We start from the raw sequence: 25,815 nt of genomic DNA, 5'->3' as shown, positions 1-25,815 counted from the left end.
CCCCGTATGAATAAGCTAGGTCCACCCCGGTGCGCCAAGCTTGTCGAAGTGAGTTTATGCACGCCTCTTTCGACGAAAAGAAGGGGGAGCTCTCCTTTAAGGTGATCTCTTCAGCCTGCTGCGGGGTAGCTCTTACGGATAAGATAGAGGGTGGTGGGTTACACACGATCGTCCAAAAGTAGACCTTGCTCATAAGCGCTGCTGTAAGACTAACTCGACCAAAGAGTGTTTATCGGTTTTATTTGGGAAAATAGAGGGTGCAAAGTTCGCCGGGTAAGATACCGGTGCGTAAGCGTCTGTATTCCGGATCACTATACGGCGATGCATCCACAACTAAATAACCGTATTTCCTCCCTTCCACGGCATCCTTATAGGATTCCGAAAAATACTTGCTTTGACCTGGAAACACTTGCGAGGCTAAAATCTTGTATTCATGCGCGGAACGGGGATTGCTCATTAAGACGAACATATGCGTATTCACGCTCACGGTCCGTGAACAAGGACCTTTTGGGTAGACAGACTGTAGCAGGTTGAGTACGGTAATGCCTAGATGATGCGATAAAGTGGTGTACACGTTTAACATGAGTTTGCTGGTACATATGTCCATCATGAGATCGTCTAACACGAGAATCATGTTTTTGCTCGATTGATTGGACCACAAACGCAAATCGCTTTCACTGGGCAACGATTCGTGAAAATGAATGTTGGGGATCGATTGCTGCATGTTGGCGTACAGATCCTGCCACACCCCGTAACAGTACACGATTAGGTTGGGTGGCTTATCAAACACTGTATTGGCATTCTGTAACAACCGTTTCGTCCAATAGGTTTTCCCGCTACATGTGCCCCCAATCACGGATAAGGTGGTAGGTGTGACGATAGGGAGCAAACATTTCTCGGACATAGTGTTAGCTCACGGAGTGCCTGTCTAAACTGATTCATTCTATCACTGGTGTGGGTTTTTTATGCAGCTCTCGGTATGAGTGGCTGTTGTTGCTGACGACGCCTAGCCAGCCTTTGGAGAGCTCTTTGGGCTTCGTCTTTGACCTGTCTGACATGTTCATACTTGAATATAAACCGAATCAAGGGAGTATGGTTTAACAGGGTTCGCTTAATGCTTCTACCCGTTGTCTCCGCTCGAGCGATACGTCGCAACATCCTCAAATAATTATTGTGGGGATTAGGCTGCAAGAAACGGCGTTGCTCTCCACGTGTGACTGGTATGCGAGCATTGAGCAGTCGCTTTACAATGGCTTTAGTACCCTTGATTTGTTCGTTATTCATGGCACGAATATCACGCAAAGTTTCTTCGTAATCATTCAGTGAAAGAAGTTGTCTGTAAAACGGGTAATGTCTCAGCACATATCTGGCCATGACTGTCTCGAACGTTGTCACACTCGAGAATGAAACTTACTCGTGATACTTCAGTCTTAAATAATCATTCACCCATCCATCCATACATACATAGCATAAAGAACTGAAACACATTAGACATTTTCTCTGTTTTTTATTTGCTCATCTACCACTCTACAGGAACAAGGATCGTGTTATGTCATGGAACATGTTAATCCGACTCAAACGGGCGTCCTGGTACACTGGTACCGTTCAAGTACAGTCCCATGCTTTTAATGATGTCTCCTTGGAAACAGAAGGGATTAGCCGTGTACGATCCGTTCACCCCATTGGACCTCACCAAGGCGACAATCAGTCGACTGGGAACTTCATCTTGAAACATGGCGTCCCAGTTAAAACTCAGACTGGACGAGGCGACTGAGGCCATCTTGACCACGGATCTTTCGTATGGGTACATGGCATTACCTTTCTCGAACTGTTTGTTGTGGGCCACAATGAGAGCGTCGTTGATTCTGAGTTTGCATACTTTCAGGTACACGTCTTGCAGTTCGACGGTGTAATCCTTATCGGTCTCTTCTGACATCAAGACAAAGGATGTGCTGGAACGAAACAGTTTGAGTCGCACGTCCACACCATTCACCAGTTGACGTTGGAAACCGAACACGTCTTCCATGATCAGTCCTGTTAGGGTGAGCGACTTGCTTCCGGCGATAAAACCTCCGCGGTTGATGAGACCATCATTCCCGCCGGCGTAGGGGTCCCCGGAGTTGAACTCGTCTACGGTGACACCCGAATCTTTGTAATACAGCTGAGTAGTCAGTTGGCTGGTCTGAGCATCTGTTCCATAGTCGAGAATGGTTTCCATGAGGGCTTTGTAAGGGTAACCGCCATTGCTGGAGCTGACCTGTTGACCTTGTAGGAACACGCTTACCTGACTCCACAAGCTTTGCAGAGTGAGGTTGACGGGCCCTACTTTTTCTTTATCGGCTAAGGGTGTTTTGTCGATATGAGTAACCTTCAGTTTGACGTGAAGTCGAGTCTGACTCAAGTCGATGTAGTCTTTCCCTCCGTTGGGAATGTGAAATTCCACCGGACTGGAATCAGTGATGACAGACAGTGGCCTAATGTTTTCGTAATAGTGTTGCAGAATGCTGGTTTGATAGGGAGGCAAGTCGAATAAATCTAAGCTATTTGGCAGGGCTTCGGTAAACTCTTTCTCCGTCAGTACAGACATGGTTACTGGTTGAAGATGTCTCTGGGGTCGATAGCGGGAGTATCTTTAAACTCGATGAAGGATCGTTTGGAGCTGTTACCTTCACGACGTACTTTCTTCGAAGTGACAACCTTGTCCCCTGCTTTGCGTTTTATAGCCTTGGTTCGCTTCTGAGCTGCCTCGGCTCTCTGGACCACGTTCTGATTAGGTGATGTCATTGTTATGTTCAAGTTAGAGTCGCGACTAGGTGGTACTTTGACTCGGGGTGCGATGGGAATGATACGCGACCTGGGTCGACCTTTGATCAGCTGTTTTCCCGCATGGTTATTTTTGCGATCTACTAAAAAGTCCACAAACTTCTTGGTGTCGGGAATGTACAGTTTCCGTTCCATCGTGCTTAGCTCAGAAAGGGATACCGTCGCAACACGAGTGATACGTTCACGGTCTCTCTCAGAAATGAATGAGGGATTCCTTCTGCACACTTTATATACACTTCGATTTCCGAGGTGTCTCTCACGATGATGGGTAAGTACCAAGGATAATGAAAATAATAGTTGGGTCCGTCTCTCAGATCGAGCCGTCTCAACAAAGGCGGATAATGTTCGCCCACGTGTGAACTATCGCATAGGATACACATCACATCAATGGTGGTATTATTGATATCTTTCAACTCTAGTTTGCCTAGTTTCATTTCTAACAGAGCCACCATCCACATGCCTTCTTGTTTCAAATGTTGAGACAGTTTCACTCGGAAACGGTAAGGCGTGTTGTCCGGGAAATACTCCTGTGAGTCTGCACTGTTAAACACGATGTATTTATCCATTTTACTTATTCTCCACTTCGCTTGCTTCTACCCAGGAATCGAAACTCGATGGCCAGCCTGCCCACCTGACCAAATAGTACACTTTCCCTTTGTCTTTCTTTTTCTTTAACACTTTTTCAATATCCCATGCGGCATCTAGATCTTTATCGACACGCTGTAATTCTTCTTCGTAACAGCGCCCCTTTAAGAGCTCGTCGTGAAAATCTTTCAGTGTGTATAATGGGATGGTTTGTCGGCGATGACGCGTTGCTACTTTAAATAACTCTTCCGTCCATCGCAAGTTGTGTTCCTTGGCAAACGGCTTTCTCAAAGAACTGATTCTCACGATATCCCCTATTTTATACTTAAATGAACGGGACTTGTGTGTGATGAATGTGGATGGATTCATGTATAAATGTCCCCATACTTTGACTTCGTTTTGTTGGTTCACTTCTGCAGGGGACCACTCGCCTAAACTTCTGTGTACGGTGTGATTGTAATTATGTACTAAATCGGCTAACACACCGATATAGCGCTGTGTGTTCTTGTGTGTTAAATACCTCGCTATGAGCGACCTCAACGTTCGAATGACCCTCTCGGCGTAATTCGCTTTAATGTCTTCGTTCTGAGTGACGAACAGTTTGATGGACTGACGCTCTATAAAATCCTTGAAAACGCCTTTGAATTCTGTACCTTTATCCACTCTGATGGTTTGCGGCTTGCGACCGTGTGACAGAACGTCTTTGAATGCCTTCACGATGGACTCGGGCTTCTTGTTTCTTAAAGGGGCTACCCACAGATAGCGTGACAATATGTCAATGGCTATCAACACATAACGTATACCGTCGTTGGCTTTAGCATAGCGACTCATGTCCATCAGATCGACATCCCACTGTTGATCTATTCTGTTAACGAGTACTCTGAGGCGTTGAAATGTGTGTTTCACCGGCTTATGAAGCGTGTAAGCATCGTGCTTACTCAACTCGGTTTTTACCTTGGATGCGGTAACCTTATTCCCTAGTCTTTTCAAACTTTGTTGAAATTTGGAGGCACCGTAATACGCACCTGGGGACTTAGGGTTAAAGTAATAACTCTCTAAGGCTTTCCGGTGAGACGATGACATGTTTCTATCTCGTGAGGTAATTTCAACTGTAAACCTTGTGTAGACCTACTCTCTTTTATATACACGTCGATGATAACAGACACATGAAATGTACAATACTATCGTTTTATTACATATAAGACAAACATGATTGTACAGGTATTGAAATAACAACTTGTAATTTTGAATGATACACAGCAACATACAGTGAGTTCACCGGAATGCTCTTTCTAAATACAACATTTTCCATACACGGTCTTGTATGTCTTTTAACCAGTCACTTGTTTTAAAGTGAGTGTCCAGATAATCTTTACACCGATACTGATAGATGACATGGGAAGACACGCTGTTTAGGCTCGGATCTTCGTGAATGAGTCGTATCCATTGATCGATCACACGATCGTCATTCGCTTCGTCTAAGGCTGTGTGCATGTATTGGTGTATTTTGTGTTGGTCGGACAAGTCCTGACACGTATGGTACTGACTGTCAGTTTGTTCAAACATACATCCAAAACACAGTTGAACGCTGAGACGTTTGATAATTTTGCACAGTTCCAAGGTATAACATAGCGTCAGTAACGACAACATGTAGTCAGTCACTTCAACAGATTCTACTTCTTCTATGACGATAGCCTTCATCTCCTTCATGATGACTCGTTTTAACTTCTTATCCTCATTGGGGACTTTCGTCTCGGCATCTTGTATACAGTGTTCCCGATGGTGAAACCATTGAGTTGACTGTATAACGACTGTTTCGTGGATACGATCGGGTTCGCGTTGCACATACTTCCAGGTGAAGAAAGTCATTCTTTCACTCGACATTCTATATAGGATACTAGTTCTCTTTCTCGGCTAGCATGCAGGGATGGGTGCGACTCGTAAGGAAGTCTCATCCCTGAATGATTCGCTATGCACGGTGTACCTTCTTTTTATATCTGTTATATTTAGAACATCTGCTGCACAGCTATAACATACTCACACATTGTATGCTCTTCAGTCATCCAAAAGATGGATTTCTGCTGCTCGTTTGCATGGCTCTAGGATAGGGTACACCTAAATGTTTATTCGATATCTGATGTCGACACACGTCTGTTGTAGGTGTTGTTCAACTAACTCGTGACGGTTGAGACTTAATTCTCGGATTGGGAAGGAGATATCCGAGAGAGGAACTTAAAAGCGCAGCCCATAAATTCGAGTTTCCTTTGTCTAAAGATAAATTCACGATGCAGGTAATCACTACGATATAGATAATGAAAATTTGAGAGAAAAATACAGTTTCTGGCTTGGCTGTCTTCCTACCGAATAGTCTCCAAGGCTCTCCAGAGCTACTCCTAGTGAGAGGTTGTGCCTCTGCACGCTCCTCCATTCTAATGAAGCGATCGTTGATGGTTCATCGCTTATATTATAACATTGCTGAGTTCAATCCACTGTTATCTCAAAGCGTGGTATTGTGGATAATCAATACAATAACATAAACAGTCTATGTCTAAAATATAACTTTCTGTAGCTTATTTGAGTTAACTATAACTAACACATACTTCATGGATTGTATGCTATACAATCATCCAAGTAGAGCACTGACTTTGAGGAGCTGGCGCCATTCTTCCGACTTAAGGGCTATGCCTTTACGCGTAGGTTTTAATTCTCGTTCACCATCGGGTAGCCACCACTGCCGTATATCCACGACTTTGTTGGGTGAATTCATGGTGAGGAAAACGTTACGGCTTAACGCTAGACAGACAGAACAATCTTCCATGTTTAGGATTTGAGATAACCAGTCTGAGACAGTGTTTTCAATAACCTTCAGCTGCGTCCATTGATCGAGAGATAAACAAATACCAGTTTTGGTGGGATAGAGTAAACCTTCAGCACTCCATTCGTATTGACGAACGTCTATTTTCCAGTCTCCACTCCAACAGGTGGTCTTGATGTAGCGACTACTGCCGATATGAAACATGTTCTCTCGATCGTCTCTCTGTTCTTCTGATGAACCCACTGCTTGCTTTGTGCATCCCTGAGATGGGCTTGTACTGCTCGTTGCCATGACTCTAGGATAGTGTTGTGATCTTCTAGGTAGTAAGCAATAACACTGAGCAAAGTGAAAAACATTCAGCGTGGTACCGAAGACTTCTATGTTGTAAATGATTCATTATTCGACCGAATCTGTTTCATATATCGCGGGTGTGGTGACGTGACGTAGACGTGTTGAAACTTGTGATGAGTGGACAAATGATTTGAAAACAAATGATTCAGAGTTGTGATTCGCTTTAAAAAAATGCACAAATACAAACTTAATGAAATGAAAATCCTGTATCAGGAGAGTATAGCACCCATATTATTGGGATACGTATTGTATTGGAGCCTCACCATTAACAAATGATAAATATACTGTAACAAAGAAAACTGAAGAGAGAGAAAATATTGAATGTCTCTTTATAGTATTGTCACAGGGTAATATAACATTATGATTACTGGGGGAAAGCCAGTGTGTTAAAGGTCTTTATTTTCCTGAGTACTTAAGGCAATCGGGATAAAGTAATAAATACTTGTCATCTGGGGTTTGCTTAAGGCACTCAGGACAAGGACAGACCCAGCTTTGGTTGTGAGGTACAGATCTACATATAAGAGACAGACTGACCCAGCATTGGTTTGGAGGTAGAGCTCTTCTGATAAGAAAGTGAGTGATTAAGTTTAGTTTTACACTTCCTTTAGCAATATTCCAGGAATATCACAGCGGGGGAACAACAGAAATGGGCTTCAGTGATTGTACCCATGTGGGGAATTGAACCTGGGTCTTCGGCATGACGAGTGAATGCTTTAACCACTAGGCTACCCCACCGCCCCACTGATAAGAGATAGTGTGAGAGTTAAAGACAACGGTGAGAGGAAGAAGTGAAAGGAGCTAGTTTTGGGAGAATGTTCCATGTGTCTCATCACACTGATAATAACTAAACTGAATCGAACTCAATACACAGTTGTGTTTTAATTACTTGGTCACACTATAATAAAGTTTGATGATGATGATGTTAGTGATGGGAGTCTGGGCAACAGAAAGTCAACGTGTCTGAGCAGCTGAGCAAGCTGAATCCGTGATTCCCAGGGACAGCAGCTGTATGAACACCTAGGTTCTCTGAATAGTTACTGAACTTGCAGAAGAATAAGTTTGTAATTAGAAACATTCTGTAACCACACTTATTTAACAGTTTAAATGATACTTCTTGTTAAAACAACAAAACAGAATATTGACAACACAACAAAAAATAAGTTTCAACAGCGACGTATTACATTCATCAATATGTTGCTTCTTACAAGACAATCATCAAATAGTACCCAAATACCTGAGTATTTTAAACTTGGATGATGGTAAGAACGAGGTTATGTGAATCAGACAATGTGTGGTTAAAATGCAGCATCACAGCCATTTCTGCCAGATAATCATTGTCTTTAAAAAAAACAAATGGTGGAATCAAGGGGGGATAACTTTGACAGTGCTTTCATCTCACCAGCCCAACCATAAACAGAATGTGTCCAAATTGGCGCACTATTTCAAAATGTTGTCTTAGGGACCGTTCAAAATTTATGGCTAGGGGGCTGATGATGACTTTTAAGGAGAAGCATGTACAATGTGAATGAGATCAGTCACAACTTCAATCAAACTAATCAATCATCCTGTACAAAGAGTGTCACCATTTTTAAAGCATCACAAAAAAAGCCAAAGACTCCCATCCTGCCACACCTATATGCATATTAAGGAGTTTTTGTTCTTGTGTCTTCAATATAGAGGCACGTTGTCCCATTCCAGACATTTGCAATGGAAGTGATTGATGACGAGATATTTAAACAGCATCCATTTTTTAAGGGTGTCACCATTTTGCAAGCATCAAAACAAAAGCCAAAGAATCCATCCTGCCACACCTAGATGCATAGTTGGGCCTGTTTTTGTTGTTGTTTCTTCAACATAGAGGCACGTTGTCCAGTTCCAGACGTTTGCAGTGGAAGTAATTGAAGATGAGATATTTATCAAGCTTTGAGAACAGCATCCATTTTTTTAATCCAGGGGCTCACTCCAAACATTCCACTCGCTACAGTACCAGGATACACCTGGATGATGCAGCTGTAGTCAGACCTGTATTTGGATGCTGAGCTTCCGGGTGACACAACATAAGTCGGATCTTCTGACATTAACGAGGTGAACTTCAGTAACTGTCATCAAAGTCGAAGACATTCTCGGTAAGGCATCTGATCATGTGGCGTTTCTCTCTGATGATAGCATCCATCTTGTGCTGAACAAGCTTCAGGGCATCTCGGGATACCTGTCTACAGCCAGCATCCCATTCTGTCAACAAAAGAATGGATGTCAGTTACATCATCCTCAAATACTCGTGAATCATATTTTCATTTAATACCTCTCAACAAAGAGTATCAGTACAGCTCTACTACTTCCCTATAACACATTCATGCCAATCTACTTCACAGTGTCAGCTGACATTTGCCTGTAATTTCACACAACCAGCCCTCAAACATGGAGTATCAGTACTGTTCTACTACTTCCCTATAACACATTCATGCCAATCTACTTCACAGTGTCACCTGACATTTGCCTGTAATTTCACACAACCACCCCTCAAACATGGAGTATCAGTACTGTTCTACTACTTCCCTATAACACATTCATGCCAATCTGCTTTACAGTGTCAGCTGACATTTGCCTGTAATTTATCACAACCAACCCTCAAACATGGAGTATCAGTACTGTTCTACTACTTCCCTAAAACACATTCATGCAAATCTACTTCACAGTGTCACCTGACATTTGCCTGTAATTTCTCACAACCAGCCCTCAAACATGGAGTATCAGTACTGTTCTACTACTTCCCTATAACACATTCATGCCAATCTGCTTCACAGTGTCAGCTGACATTTGCCTGTAATTTCTCACAACCAGCCCTCAAACATGGAGTATCAGTACTGTTCTACTACTTCCCTATAACACATTCATGCCAATCTGCTTCACAGTGTCAACTGACATTTGCCTGTAATTTCTCACACAACCAGCCCTCACACAACCAACTCTCAAACATGGAGTATCAGTACTGTTCTACTACTTCCCTATAACACATTCATGCCAATCTGCTTCACATTGTCAGCTGACATTTGCCTGTTATTTCTCACAACCAACCCTCAAACATGGAGTATCAGTACTGTTCTACTACTTCCCTATAACACATTCATGCCAATCTGCTTCACAGTGTCAGCTGACATTTGCCTGTAATTTATCACAACCAGCCCTCAAACATGGAGTATCAGTACTGTTCTACTACTTCCCTATAACACATTCATGCCAATCTGCTTCACAGTGTCAGCTGACATTTGCCTGTAATTTCTCACAACCAGCCCTCAAACATGGAGTATCAGTACTGTTCTACTACTTCCCTATAACACATTCATGCCAATCTGCTTCACAGTGTCAACTGACATTTGCCTGTAATTTCTCACAACCAACCCCTCAAACATGGAGTATCAGTACTGTTCTACTACTTCCCTAAAACACATTCATGCCAATCTGCTTCACAGTGTCAGCTGACATTTGCCTGTAATTTCTCACAACCAGCCCTCAAACATGGAGTATCAGTACTGTTCTACTACTTCCCTATAACACATTCATGCCAATCTGCTTCACAGTGTCAACTGACATTTGCCTGTAATTTCTCACAACCAGCCCTCAAACATGGAGTATCAGTACTGTTCTACTACTTCCCTATTACAGATCCTTGAGCTCCATTATTTTCCCTTCTGCCTAACTGTTTCAGAAATATTAAAAAGCTAAATGAAAAGTCTGGATTTCCCCAGGTTCTAAATCTCCCTTCTCACTGGGGCTCCTTTTCAGTTTAAAAGGAATTGTTTGTTTGTATAAAAAATACATATATTCAGAAACTAAGCGTTAGACTACCAACTCCCAACAAAGAGTATCAATTTTGCTCTACTTTTTCCCTGTAACAGATTCATGCCAATCTGCTTCACAATGTCAATTGACATTTGCCTATAAATTCACACAACTAACCCCAAACATGGAGTACTAATACAACTCTACTACTTCCCTGTCAATCTGCTTCATGGTGCTAACCAAGATTTGCCTGTACTGTTATACAACTTACCCTCATCATTGCAGCAGGTGTGGAAGGCTGTCCACACAGAGCCTGAGAAGATCTCTTTGGGCAGCGGAAACTCATGGGTCAGGTACAACAGACTGCCCAGAAACAGGAACGCATGACGATAAATATTCTGTAGAAAGACACAAAATTCCATTGACACCAATGTGTGCAAAATTGAAAATTTTAACTATAAATGGTATATTTTTATACTTATTACATCTCACGACTGCACCTCTCTCTCTCGGTTCGACTGTAAACTTTTTCCCATAGACCTCCTTGTCCATTCGCCTGTGCACTCCATGCTGCTTTCCTTATTGGATTGCTTCCTCGTCCCCATTAAAGCGTGCAGCATGCTCCACTAACAGCCCACGTGACTACCTCTGAATCATTATACTCGTTCTTGGAGCCAATGTCGTTATCAGAGTAGTGGGAAGGCTGGGCGGGCATCCATTGCGTGAGACAGGATAAGTATATAAATATCAATCAATCTTTATTTTAGTACTTAAAAAGGCCACAGGCCTGTAGTACATTTAGAGTTTACATGAGTAGATAGAAGTCATTTATAAATTCTTATCTGTAACAATACTTTTTCTTAAACTTATAGCAAAATAGATGTACATTGCCAGATTCTGTAATAGTGATGTGGTAGTACCTGTTAATAGTGAAATTAATGTTCTTACACTTGGATGCTAATAATTGTATGAGCTTTAGGTAGCTTATTGTATAGGCTTTAGGTAGTTCGTTCGTAGAGTCGTATGAACAGGACAGATTAGAAGGAAACGTAGTTCATCCTCAACAGTATTCATATTACATAATTAACATATTCTGTTTTCTTTTTATATACCTGCATACCTGCCAGTTTCAATAAATAATGCTTGGGAAGAGCAACGAAAACGAGAGAAAGAGCGATACGAAACTTCTTTACGTCGATTTTTGCGAAATTGTCTTCAAAATGTATGTCCATTGATCATAGTATAAACATTTTGTGGATAGAAGTATTGATTCCGACCAAGATATGCAATTTATAGTGAAAATTTTCAATTTCTGAAACTTATCCTATCTCAAGACTTCACTTATCCCACGGTTGGGCGGCAGGTCGCAGATTACCCTGTGTCTGGACAGTACGAACAGCAAGCCGTGTGGACTGATGACAACCGTAGATAGCGATGCACAAGGGAGGCCTGTTATGCATGGACACAACTCCTATGCTTGTGATAGGTTCTCCAGAACCTCTTGGCTTACTAAGCGCAATGTCTTCCAGGGAGATGAGTGCTCCCGAGCGATGTGGTGTTCGGCCACGACCTTGTACTAGACAACGGATGCAACTCTACAAGTAGGCCTAGCCTTGCCACAATTTACAAGGTGCCCCCCAAATGAAAGTCTTTCAATTAGAATTGGGCCAGCCCAAGCAGACTATCTTGCTGGTGGTCTGGTTTCTGTATTACCTTTGAAGAGCAGTAGAGCTGGAGGGGGAAATCCGTACACGCTTAGGTCTTCTCATGATATTGACAGCATGTTGAGGTCGCACATTAGAGGATATGGAATTGGGGCCACAAAAATTGGTAGTTAATTGTTGAATCTTGTGGCGAACAGGTCTACTTGGGACCATGATAACGGGTAGATCATCGACTAGAAGATCTGAGGTAGCAGTTCCCATTCCTGGTTGGAGTGAGACAGGGTATTGCCCATTACATTCTTCACTCTGGGAATTACAGCCTTGAATTCTAGGTCGTTTATATGCAGAGCCTGTTCGCCGGATGACCACAGCCCGGCCGCAGCTTGGTGGTAGAAAAAGTGAGCATCCCAAAACATGAGGGATACATTGTCGAACAAATGATGAGACATTAGAGACTCCAGCACAGACGTTCCATTCGTCAAGCCACCACTGAAGGACTGGACGAATCAGTTCTGGAAGGCGAATCAGTCTACGAACAGATGATGAGTCAGAGAGAAGGGCATCATAGAGACTCCGGTGCACACATTCTGTTTGTCGAGCCACCGGTGAAGGACCAGACGAAGTCGAATCAACTCAGCAGGGTTGTTGGTCTGAAGAAATGGTCGGAGGAACCGCTGTATCGGTCAAAGTTGTAGCTGGCCTCTGTAGGTTAGGGCTTGTGCCGACGTCAAGAGGGCCAACAATTCCTGCCTCTGGCAAAGGGTTGTTGCTGAATTTTGGCCCACCTGTCTAGGGGAACAAACATCATTCGCTGATGGGTATCCAACACTGCGTCAATGAATTGGAGTCGTTGAGTCAGCGTTAACTCCTATTTTGCAACGTTCAACAGCCACCCTAACTACTGATCCAGCTTGGTGGCGGACTGGACTTGATGTAATAGTACGACTAGATCCTGCGGAGCTTGAATATAGTCGTCAATGTAACTTTCGAATGTAATACCTTGCCGATGAAGGAAACTCGTGATCTGCTTGGTAATATGGGTGAAAAGCCACAGAGCCGTGGAAATTCCAATTGGCAGGACTCAAAGCGGAAGAATTTCCGATGCCCTTGGTGGATTGGCATGTGAAAATAGGCGTCCTGTAGGTCAAGACTGATGAGCTAGTCTCCACTCTTCAGAATGGAGCGAATTAGACTGATCAGCACCATCCTGAAGTGGGGTGTTGGTTGCAGATACTGGGCACTGAATAGCTTCATGTTGAATATGAGCCGGAAGTTTTGGAATGTATCTTTGGTACCAGAATAATAGGGGAGTAGAAGCCTGGAGTGACAGGCAACGGACCGAGAGGCTTGATTGCACATTTGTCTAGGAGCGTACCTATAGTCGAGCGCAGGGTCTGCAACTGGTCCAGAAGGTAGGTTCGATGAGGCAGGCAGGACGTCAGAGGAGGCTTCCCACTGAGAAGCATCTGGTAGCCAGCTGTCAGAATAGCGATGTGCTGAATCGTTCAGTATGGTCCAGTTTGGGGCGAAGGTACTCAGTCTCCCGCCTACTGGGCTGTGGGAGTTACCAGTCGTGCAAATATGTCTGCAAGTCCGAGCCTTGGGGTCGGCTTAGGGAGGGCAATGGAATGGTCCACCACGGTTCGATTTTCTACCCCTTCCTCGACCTTGACCTTGGGGTCCACGAAAAAGGTCCTTCGACTCAGGGTTGGTAGGGGTGAAACTTGCATTGCTTGAACAAGTTTTGGAGGTGAGTTTTCTGTAAATTTAAGAGTTCAACAGAGACCTGGAAATGGTTCTCCTTGGCCACCTTGGTGCAGACTGATCATGCCACTAAACAGGGAGTCAGATTACTCAGAAGACCAAGGTTGTCTAAATAGTTCCGCCTCAAATCTTTCATCCCAAGATGATAAATTGAGACGTACAGATAGAGTATTGCCGAAAAAATATGACAGCTGGTTGAGGATAATCTGGTCCAGAATAAGCGTCATACAACACCTGATGTAGGCATGCTCCAAAAGCAGCAGGAACAGCATCGAGATTAGACAGTTGATCGACAGCAGAGTGTTGCACACTGCAGAGTCCATGTGAACTAATTCTCTATCCTCAACAAAAACTGGTGAAGTTGAACGTTTACCACAGAGCGTGAAGACATCTTCATCCACTGGAGGAGCAGAGGGACAGAGTGGTGATATCATGAGTGTGAGCAGCAGCTGGAGGATATCTAAGCACTGAGAGCCCGTCCTTGAGGACTCTCGAAGTGAGGCAGATAACTGTAAGATGCACGGACGTGGACGTAGAGTGATAGTACACAAATCTCTATTCTTAACGGCATAAGAACAATACAGATCATCCGGTGATCTGCTCATTGGGAGATGTAGTTTTTCAACAATCCAGGCTAAGACGTGACACGGTTCAACCAAATCTTAACAACCCTCCAGGGTAGATATGTCCGAATGTCCAGAAGACTGAGAAGGGATGTCCCCATGAGATGAGACGGCTAGTCGAAGCAGCTGGAACAGATTGCGAGAAACACGAAGTCTGACATTGATTCCTGGCAACCGTAATAGCACACAGCATTGTGTCCAAGTCCAGCGCTGATGTCGTGTGCTGGACTCCAAGATTCAGAAATCATGTGAGGGTTTAAACGAGGAATGAGAGAGCACTGGGTTCGAAGATGGCTCAGGCCTAGAGGTAGCGGAAGAAATAGCAAGCCGACGCGTAGGTGAGCGGCGATCCTATGAGGAAGAGAGAATCAGTGAGTGCAAACGGTCTGACCAAGTGCAGTTGGGTGAATTGACACGCTGATGCAATCCAGTTGAATTAATTCAGCCTGAGGAATCAATCAATAAGTCCGGTGGCATGATTTGGTTTGGCATGGAGAATTGGTTAGGCGATGATATCTGGTACGGAAAGGCGAACTGGTTCATACAACCACAGCGATGAGATGGTGAATCGGTTCGACCATGGGAATAAATTCGGTGTGGTGAATCAGTTAGACTGTATGGATTGATTTGGTGTGGTGAATCGATTCGGCTGTGCGAAACAGATTGTTCTGGTGAATCGATTCGGCTGTGTAAATCGATCCTGTGTGTTGAATCAATTCAACTGTGTGAAACGGTTCATTGTGGTGAATCGATTCGGCTGTGTGAATCGTTTCGGCATTCGGCTTGAAGAATCAGTGTGTAGGGGTGAATCAGTTTGAAGTGGTTATTAAGTTCGGTGGGGTGGTGAATCAGAATGGCGATGGGAACTGGTTCTGCCAGCAAAACTGGAAAGTCGGGATGATAACTCACTGCAGTGAGAGATGGATCGCTGTGATGACCGAGATGGCACAGGAAATCTACTACAGAGATGCGAACCAGTTCGGGAATGCGATCTGGAAAAGCTGAATAAATGTGAGCGGCCTGGTGAGTTAGAACGGTGTTTGAGTCGTGAAACACTGGAACGAGTAGGTGAACCTGAGCGCATAGTAAGCTCCAGACTGGAAGAGGCGTGCGTTAGCTCCTTCCGATTTGGTGGTGGGGAGGCTGACACACGTTTCCCTGAATGAGACTGGCCAGGTTCCACTGATCACTGAGGTGGAATCGAAGATCTGGATGCTGATAGTGTAGAGCGCAGATCCTGTGTAGTAGTAGACATTGTGGGGGATGTTCTACCACCACAACCCTTGAATGGATTGATGCCGAATGGCTTGGTGGGAGATCAGCCCCTAAAAGTTTCCGAAGGTCCTCGGACAGGTAAAATTCTGACGATGCGCCCATAAAATGCTCTGCATCTGAGGGTGGGGACTTCATTCGAGGAGGAATCAAGACGGGACGATCAGTACGCGATCACTTGCTTGGAGATAGACCATGTTCCTATGAGGCATTCCTTGCTCTGTCTGATAAGCGAAGAGCACAAGTATGTTTATATGCCTTGAAATCTTCTGCTAACAAGCTTCTCACAAAACTTCTCCCTTGTACATTGACCGATTCACCCAATGCATTGAGCGCAAAATTTGCGTTTCTTTGAGGAAGGATTTCATTTTCCCATGACAAAACGTGATCATAGAACTCAAAATATTATAGCGTCCACAGGGTGGTGTGACAAGAAAGAGAATGATCACTCAGAGATAGTAACGTGGGCAGGTAGTGGACCGTGCTGCACACTCCAACTGGACTGAGGAAGCTGTCCGGTATGGGGAGCAGCATGGAGTACACGGGTGTATGGACAAGGAGACCTAAGGAAGAAGTTTTCGGTCGTTCCACTCAGTATCGAAGTAAGAGAGAGAGGGAGCAAGTCGTGAAATAGGAGAAGTTTAAACATGGAAATATTACATATCTTTGTTAATACAGTCGAGCACCGTTGTTTCGATATTCATGGGACCAAGAAAAAAATATCGAGTTATCCTAACTTCGGCAAATCCGACCAGGACATATGATCACATATCACTATGAAAGAAAACAAAATGTAATTTTCTGAATACAATTGATATTTTATACTTATCCTGACTCATGCTATTTGCTTGGCTTCTTCTTCTTGCGAACATAGTGGAACACTTGTATCTCCCAATTGAAGTTCCCTTCAATGTAAAATCACTAATTAGTAATCACCACGAGTTATCTGTCCCCTCGTAAGCGCGGGAACGAGGGCGCCACCTCCAACCATGTGCCTCACTCTCTCCTTTTATAGCGAGCCCAACACTTGAATTTACAGGGAAATCCAAAGTGTTATGTGGGGAGGACGGGAGGGCTTACCTCATGAGTCAGGATAAGTATAAAATATCAATTTTATTCAGAAAATTACATATTTTTCCTTATCCTGACTCATGCTATTTGCTTGTAGAATCTGACGAATACGGAGGTGGGAATATAGAATACTTTGGATTTGGATAATTAGTGATTTTGAACTGTAATGACTGTAATAACCCTTATGGGAACTTCATTAAGGCACTGAATTGATGAATTCCTGCTGCTAACTTATCAGCTGCCATACATGGGTTATTACAATATAATTATTATGATAAAAGTATATACAACATGAATACAAAGCTTAAGACTAATAGACTTAAGTTGTTAATATGATAGCATAAACTCCTTAGAGTTTATTAGCTAATATACTTTTATGAAGTAACCAAAGTACTAAGCTTAAGATATGAATAAACTTAAGCTATATGAGTATAGTACTGTGCTTAAGCACAGATTAAGATTTAACTTAAGCTATATAATAGCAAAAACTCCGTGGAGTTTGTTAGCTAATACATTTCATAATGTGACCATAATACTGAGCTTAAGATATGATGAAACTTAAGCTAAATATATATAATAGCAAAACTCCTTAGAGTTGTTAGCTAATATATTGTATGATATAACAACCATACTACTGAGCTTAAGATAATAAATGAACTTAAGCAAAATATATATAGCATGTAGCTATTTAGTACTGTTATAAGATAAGTATAAAATCTGTATCTTCTCCGAGGAACTGTCAACTGTTGAGCGAGGACCATGGGACCGAAATGGTGGATACCTGAGATGTCCTCGGTGGTGATATCTCTCAGATAGTGGCTGGCAAACACCATATCAGATCTCCAGAAACAACCCTCCATTATGGTATTCAAAGAGCAGTTGCCGTGTAGAGCAAGTGTAGATGCTAGCGTTCTAATTTCATGAGGATTAGATGCTCTTGGAGGGTCGTGTCCTGCAGCCTTGTAGGCACGTAGTATGACAGTTCTGATGCAAATGGAGATAGTAGTATGTGAGACTTCAGTCTGCGTAGCTGTAGATAGAGGGATAAATAATCTCTTGAATTTTGCTCTCCTCTGTTTGGATCGGTGGAGATATATTTTCAGTGCTCTTACTGGGCATAGTGATAGATCCATCGTATCATGAGGTCCAAGTATAGATGAGAGAGCTGGGACGTGGAATAATCTGTCTGGTTGACCTGGCAATTGGTTCTTGACTATAAAATCCCAGCATAGTCCCAGATGTACGATGTTATGAATATCATCAAAGCGTGTTCTCTCGTAATCCAATGCGTGAATCTCTGACATCCTGGCAGCCGTAGCTAGAGATAACAGGATCAATGTTTTCTGAGTCAGTGATTCAAACAATGTAGATTCTAACGGTTCATAAGCCTCACTTGTGAGGTGTTGGAGCACTATATTCAGATCCCAAGCTGGAGCATGAAATTTCCGTTTTTTGATCCTCCAATCGGAATGCTCGTAGCAAAGCGAGTAACTCTAGGGTTTTGGTTAGCTTGACGCCCGTTCTCATAGTTATGACAGAGCTTATTGCTGCAAGATGAGTGGACAAAGTTGAGCCTTTTAGATTCTTAGTCTGACGTAGATAACATAAGTAGTCAGCCACTTGAGGAAGAGTAGCATATCTGGCTGTAAATCCTTTCTTAGCAGCATAATTGACAAAACTGTGCCATTTGTCATCGTATAAGTTGCGAGTTGAGTTACGCAGGGCAAGCGTGACTGCTTTTGCTGCTCTGGCTGAATAACCTCTCTTATTCAGACATCCCTTGATACAATCCATACGTGAAGTTGGAATATTTCTGGCTTTCTGTGCGCTTGTTTGGTGTTCGGATGTATCAACAGATTCGAGCACTCTGGAAGTTGTAGAATTGGTTGTCCGATTTCTTGAATAAGAGTTGGAAACCACGTTCTCGCTGGCCAGTAGGGCGCGACCAAAATCAGATGGAGGCTCTGCGTTTGACTGATTTTCCGTAAGACTTGTGGGATTAACGCTGGTGGCAGGAAAGCGTACGCGTTGAGTCCCTCCCACGATATGCTTAGTGCGTCCGTTGCCCATGCTAGTGGGTCTGGAACTGGCGATACAAATGTTGTCAGTTGTTTGTTGAATCGAGTGGCAAATAGGTCTACTAGTGGAGATCCTATTTCCTTGATTATTTGGGTGAATATCTCTGTGTGGAGCATCCATTCTGTCGGCGAAGGTAGGTGTGGCCGAGAGAGAGAGCGTCTGCTTATACATTCTTTGCTCCTGGAATGTGGCAAGCTCTGACATGTATGTTTAGATTGTCGATTAAATCGAACAATCGGAAATATAGAGACAGTAGGTTCGGTGACCTTGTTGAGCCTTGTTTGTTCACATAAAACGCCACTGTCGAATTGTCTGTGTGAATCATCAACTGAGCGTTCTGTAGTAGGTTGCTCCAGTGACTTATGGCATTTATGACTGCTTGCATCTCTAGCAGATTTATGTGTAACTTGCTCTCTTGATTGCTCAATAGGCCTGACGCTGTCCTGTTGGCAAGGTGGGCTCCCCAACCTTGTAGTGACGCATCTACGTAGAGATGTGTTTCCGATTCCGGCTCTATTACGGAGACGCCTATGCAAACATTCAATCTCTTGGTCCACCAAAGTAGATGAGGTTTGACGTGATCTGGTAGACTGAACGGTAGAGGGTCTTCGAGATGCGCATTGATGAGGACTTGTAACGGACGTAATTGAAGTCTGCCTCTGACTGTCAAGTCTTGAGCTGATGTGAGTAATCCCAATAGGCTCTGCCACTGTCGTAGTGGTAGCGAAGAGAGTAAGGCTTGTGGGATTAGCTGTTGGATCTTGATCCATCTGTCCTCCAGGACTACTATACGATTCTGGGCTGTTAGAAATCGTATACCTAGAAATTGCAGACCTTGTGTTGGTTCTAGGTCTGACTTGAGTAGATTTACTAACCATCCTAGTTGAGTTAGTAACGTGATTATACAGTTCAGCTGTAGTCTGAGACGCTGTGGATCTGGATCCACTTGTATCCCGTCGTCTAGTAAAACGCGCTGCGAAGACCTTGACGATGTAGGTATGAGACAATAGGTTTCGTCACTCTTGTGAATACCCAAGGGGCCGATGAGATTCCAAAGGGAAGTACTTTCCATTGGTAATGTATTCCGTCTAGGATAAATCTTAGATATTTCCTTGAATTTGGATGAATCGGAATGTGTAGATATGTGTCTTGCAGATCTATGCTGGCCATGTAATCTCTGGGACAAATTAAGTGCCGAAGTTGCGGTAAGTGTATCATGCGAAACGCTGGCGGTTTGCTTAGATAGTCTCTGTTGAAGATGCTCATGTTGTATATGAGACGAAACTTTTCCTTGGAATTTTTCTTGGGCACTAGGAAAATTGGGGAGTAGAAACCTGGTACGATGTTTCGCTGATCCAGAACTTCTAAGGCCTGTTTGTTTAGAAGAGTAGCTACTGTTTCTCTTAACATTGGTAGTTGTGACGGTTGGAAGTCGAACCTTGGAGGGATGACTGTCAACGGAGGTATGGCCTTGAGTTGTATTTGATATCCGTGCTGTAGGATATTGGATACATAAGGATCTTGTAGGAATCCCCAGTTTTCCCAGTGCAGCTGAAGGCGTCCACCCACTTGAGAAGGTTGTACTGGAACGGCTGGGGGTGGAAGACTCCAGTTGTTCCGAACCTGTATTTCATCGTTTAAAATCGCGGGAACCTCTGGATGACCTGCCTCTTGCTGATCCTCCTCGGAAATTGCTGTATGGGCGACGAAAAGATTCCTTGGGACCTTTTGCTGTAGCCAATTTCTTGTCCCGTGCTTTCTGTAGTCCAGAGAATTTAGACTTGCCAGAGTATCTCAAGGATGTTTGCTTAATGACATTAGCTAACGTATCCATGGACTTGATCATAAGCACCTCTCTAGAGTCCTTAGACACCTCTTTGGAGACCTTGTCTATGTTACCACCAAAGAACAAAGGCGATGACCACGGGGCAGCGTAGAGGGATTTCTTAAATTGATTACCCCAATTGCAGGAGGCTAGTAGACCCTGACGACGAGCCATGGTAGTAGCTGCAGTAAGCGCTGACAAGTGATCTGTAAGGAACTGTTGGTCTCTTTTCTGCATGAGTAGAGCCGAGTAGATCATCCTATCTTCTTCCTCTGTAGAATCTTTGAACTTGGTGATGAGGGTTTCATTGACAGTTCTAGATCTATTCAATCCAAAAAAACATTCTCCTAGAAATGGTATCCAACTGGGCTAGTTTGCGATCGTCTATTCTGTAATTCCTGGACTTGGCATCGCTGATTAACTTAAAGTTCTCATCAATATCTTGAGCCTTGAAAAAGGAGTCCATATTGTGGCCTGCAAACTTCTTGACGTTGAAAACCGGGAAATGTGTTGACTGAAACTTCGTAGATTTGGTAAAGGCTGTATCCAGATTAGCTGGAACCGTTGCTATCGGGTCAATAGGAGGTAAGGAGATAGTGTCCGCATCATCTTCCTTCATCAAATAAGTATGAGCTGAGTTCTCGTTCTTAGACGGGGAAGCAAGTTCCAATCCATTCACCATCCAGTATCTAATTTCTGCATCCGAGAATACGATACCTTCTTCCTCTTCTGACGTAGGATCACATATAATAGAGTGAGGTGGAGTCCTAGATCTGTAAGAAGATCGACGAGAAGATTGTGGTGAACGGACTGACAAGGGCTGGGTTGCCCTACGCGAAGTCATAGCGGGCTCTGGGGCCCTACATGACTTATTATGGGTTGGGCTCTGGGGCCCGCGGCTCTGAGACCTCTGTTAACCGTATCGGTCTTCCATCAACATCATAATCTGGTTGACCAGGTCGTCTGGGACGGTCTGCGCTGGCGTTGAGGCAGCCCTCTCTATGGTAGCGACGGGACCCTCAGTTAGAATCTTGGCCGTCAGCCTAGGCATCTCTGGTTGCGTGTTGATCTGCGCTGAAGTGACGGTAGCCGATACTGGTCGCTTCTTATGACGTACATGTGGAATGATAATCGGAATATCATCATCATATAAACACAATTCTGAAAAAGGAAGAATGTCAGATGAAAAGTTGTTTGTAGCCTTCGTAGGTTTCCCTTTCGACGAAGCTGTAGCCCTGGGGGTGCGGAGCGTACGTTGTGACGACGTGTAAGCTCTCCTAGTCTTAGACTGTGATGATGGGATGTCCTGGGATGCAGGTCGCTTCTTGGATATAGCGGACTGCGTCCCACGCTTCTCCCCCGAAGGTAACTCAGGCGGAACACCAGACGGTAGAGGGTCGTCCGCCAACAGTTGACAGGGTATATCTGACTCTGATCTATCAGCCATGACTGAAGACTGTTTCCGAGATCTATCTGCTGCACGTCTCAAGACGCAATATAAATATTTATCAAAGGCAGAATTAGACAATTTAATACATACATTGCAGCGTGAAACAATAGAGCATGGCGTTGTACAACTAGGGCATATTAAATGCGGATCGGCAGCAGAGAAACGTAATTTACAAACAGTGCAGATTTTCATTAATGCAATCTGCTGAGCAAACACGGCGGACCGTGAATAAAGCAGCAGAAACACGAATAAATATCAATGCATGTTGAATAAGGATACTACTTACACCTCTATAGATGATTATAAGAGGTAACAAACTAATAAAAATAAAGGATATAGTGTGTAGGGAGACACAGGCGCTCTCACGTCCTGCTCACTGGGCGAAGAAGGAGAGAGTGAGGCACATGGTTGGAGGTGGCGCCCTCGTTCCCGCGCTTACGAGGGGACAGATAACTCGTGGTGAGTACTAACTAGTGATTTTACAATGAAGGGAACTTCAATTGGGAGATACAAGTGTTCCACTATGTTCACTAAGACAAGCAAATAGCATGAGTCAGGATAAGGAAAAATAAGTAGATTTCATGTACATATATTTGCATATACATTTTTACTCACAGGGATCGCAGTCACACACAATAACCTCATGTTACAGTGTCCATCTTGATTGGTACCTTATCTCGCCCTCCATCTCTTCATTCCACAAATCTTGTGAACGCATCTGTCATTCTCAATTGCGATTACACAAAACCCTCACTGGATTCTCAGTGTGTTTTGATTCGAAACTATAATACGTTATCAGTGGTGTTTAGTCGTAACAGTGAGTACTTCCTAATTAATTCCTTCTTAATTAATCCTAATTAAATAACAAACAAGTGACACCTTCAACTCAATGAACCCTAATTAGTTTACACTACCGCATCCCTTTGATTCATGCCGCACCGTGTGTAAACGTGTGGAAACAACCTCAGTTCAGAGGGATACTTGCCCATGAAAGGTAGGTGAATATCGAGTTGCTTTGTAAATATCGAGTTAAAAGGGTAAGTTTGCTTGTTGGGACCATGAAATTATATCGAGATATCCGAAATATCGAGACATTCGTATCGAGTTAAAAGAGCTTGAATAATGATAAATCATGAAGGATTCTGCCGGGACCGAGATGTTATATCGAGACAACCAAGATATCGAGTTATCAGAGTTCGACACAACGGTGCTCGACTGTACATACATCAAGGGGGAGGTAACTCTCATTCTCAAACCCTCTGCTCAGTTCTGCAAGACTAACTCATATTTTAGTTGGTGGGGAATCCACTAGTCTTTATTGCATTTTAGTTTTTGAGAGTAACATATTGTGTTTTCATTTTTTTAAAATACTTTGTCACAAAATGATCTTACAAGCTGAATGGCTGATTAGCCAGAACAGGTGGCGACACAAACATGACAAATACGTCAAGGTCATGAGGATACACATAATTCCCTGTACAACAATACAACACTGTATACATTACCTGGAACCAGTTGCCAACAGTAACACATCTTGGAGTAGGCCTCAGACCGAGTCCTTGGTACCATGTTTCATTTGTCTTGCCGAATGCTATGGCAACCAAAGCCAGGAACTCATTTTCGGATATGCGCAGGTTGTAGTCCCAGTTTTGGAGAAGGAAATAACGTAGGACGTAACATATGAAACCATTTTTTCTTCCATATCGATCAAACCAGGTCTCTGGGAAGGCTGGAATAGAATATCCCTATGTATTTGCATATACTTGCAGAAACAGATTCAACCCTTCACTGCTATTTCAAATTACAAAATGTATTTCTTATAACCATCCACTTCCAGGATGAAAACTTTACTTCTAGTTTTGTTTGATTGTTGTTTAATGCCGCACTCAGCAATATTCCAGCTTTGTGGCGACGGTCTGTAAATAACTGAGTCTGGACTAGACAATCCAGTGATCAACAACATCATTACTTCTTAACCTTGACCTTAATGACGAAAACTTCTTAAGTTTGTTTAGTGTCTTAGCTGATTATCTTGATGCATATGTGAAACATTTTAATCACAAATGTTGAATCCTAAAATTGAGTTGAAATTTCAACTACTTTCACAGAGACTTGCTTTCAGATGTAACAGCTCTTCGAAAAGTCAAACAATCTTCCTGGAATGTAGAACTGGGGAAAGTAAAAAAAATGAGAGGGTGAAGATTCAGAGCTACAGATAACTTTTTGAGTCATTTTTCACTGGTGTTCATCTCAATTGGGTATCCAAATTTTCCTTTGCGTAACCACATAAATTGTACCCACCTTACTCAAATGCAATTGGGTATTTTGCCATTTTCCATTAATTGTAAAAACATAATAAAGTTTAAATATTGGTTTACGTGTTTGTTATTATATTTGACAGTGATATGAGAATCGATAAGAAAGACTGCACGTTGCCAAGTTCATGTGCTGCAATAGAAGCTCTCAATATACTTCAGTTACTTTATCTATCCTCAGTAAGTTAAGATTTGACATTTTTGTGTGTACACATGTAAGATCAAATTAAGTATTCAGGGGTGGAAATAACTTTAAAATTGCTAGTGTACTCTGGTACAGTGGCACGTGTAAATTCACTTGACCTGATTATTTTTCCACCATACCGATCGTTTTCTTGTTGATTTTTTAAATAAACAGTATTATTAACATTGAAAAGTCAACTGGACACCAGTACAATGTGATATTCAAATTTGAATGCCCGACAGAAAAAAACACTGGACTCGGACGTCGGGCAATGGGTTATTTCCACCCCTGCGTATTATTGAGTATTTAAAAAATTCAAGCGTACTTGTACACAACAGACTTAATATGAATTGAGTTTTCACATAAAATTAATGTTTGCGTAATTTACGCAGATACGCAGCTTATCTGTACCTCTGAATATTCCAATTTCATGGCGGGAAACACCTGAAAAGGACTTCACACATTTTATCAATGTGTGGATTCAAACCTGGGTGTTCAGTGTGACAAGGAAACACTTAAACGACCAGGCTACCCCACTGCCAATCAAGTAATATGAATGATGCCCATTTATGAAAATGAAAGTCTGGCCATGGCGTTAAATGTACAGTACCATGTACCATTGGGTACTCACCCTGGGGTTCCTGATGGGACATAATGTGATCAAAGAGCCTCAGATTCTTGAATATTTCCTGTGGTTTTATGTTGTTGATTGAAGGAATCATCCTGTTTTCTGTTGCATTGATCTGAAGGAAAGAGCATAATTATCTTGCCTCACACATAAATGTCATTTTCTGATTGGCTGAGCGCTCTTCTATTATTTTCAATGCACCCCGCTTACAAGCGAGTAACAGTTTCTATGTAACAGGGTTTTACATGACGCATGATTCCTGCGTATTTGATGCAACAATTTTGTAAAAGACTCTCACGATATTATAAGAGTCAAGCGTGACGCAAGTTTTATGGGTGACCCTCAGAATTCAGTTCAATAAAATCAGTTTGATAAGCAAACAATGATAGTTTTCGACGATAGTTTGACTTTGACAGAGCTGTCAGATTGTTCCAAAGAACTCAGAGGAGACAGTAATCCTTGCTACTGGCTCGGGTGACACTGCTACAAAAAGACGTACATCAGACTGTATTACCCTCGAGAGAAGCATACAACTTATATTACTAACTAGTTATATAAAAGACAATGCAACATAAAACAATAAAAT

General features: G+C 42.9%; 2 protein-coding genes across 3 annotated transcripts in view; both read right to left on the bottom strand.

Annotated features, from left to right (window-relative positions):
- Nucleotides 1–1,564: 1,564 nt before the first annotated feature.
- LOC124280346 lies at nt 1,565–2,587 on the bottom strand. Its single transcript, XM_046716255.1, has one exon. It carries the CDS (start codon nt 2,585–2,587, stop codon nt 1,565–1,567), a length of 1,023 nt encoding a protein of 340 aa, XP_046572211.1.
- Nucleotides 2,588–6,886: 4,299 nt separating this feature from the next.
- The window catches only part of LOC124280291, a 59,742-nt gene continuing 40,813 nt past the window's right edge, over nt 6,887–25,815 (bottom strand). For both annotated transcript variants that reach the window (XM_046716205.1, XM_046716195.1), the window contains exons 5-8: nt 25,233–25,344; nt 23,608–23,831; nt 10,626–10,752; nt 6,887–8,806 (exon numbers count right to left, since the gene is read on the bottom strand). In XM_046716205.1, coding sequence (XP_046572161.1) covers nt 8,667–8,806; nt 10,626–10,752; nt 23,608–23,831; nt 25,233–25,344 — 603 coding nt within the window. In that variant the 3' untranslated portion in view covers nt 6,887–8,666. The remainder of the gene's footprint in view (nt 8,807–10,625; nt 10,753–23,607; nt 23,832–25,232; nt 25,345–25,815) is intronic.

The sequence above is a fragment of the Haliotis rubra genome, unplaced genomic scaffold (genome assembly GCF_003918875.1).
Source record: "Haliotis rubra isolate DU_JTF1 unplaced genomic scaffold, ASM391887v1 Scf1076, whole genome shotgun sequence".
Taxonomy (NCBI): domain Eukaryota; kingdom Metazoa; phylum Mollusca; class Gastropoda; order Lepetellida; family Haliotidae; genus Haliotis; species Haliotis rubra.
The sequence above is the reverse complement of the archived record's forward strand: the minus strand, read 5'-3'. Positions and strand labels throughout refer to the sequence as shown.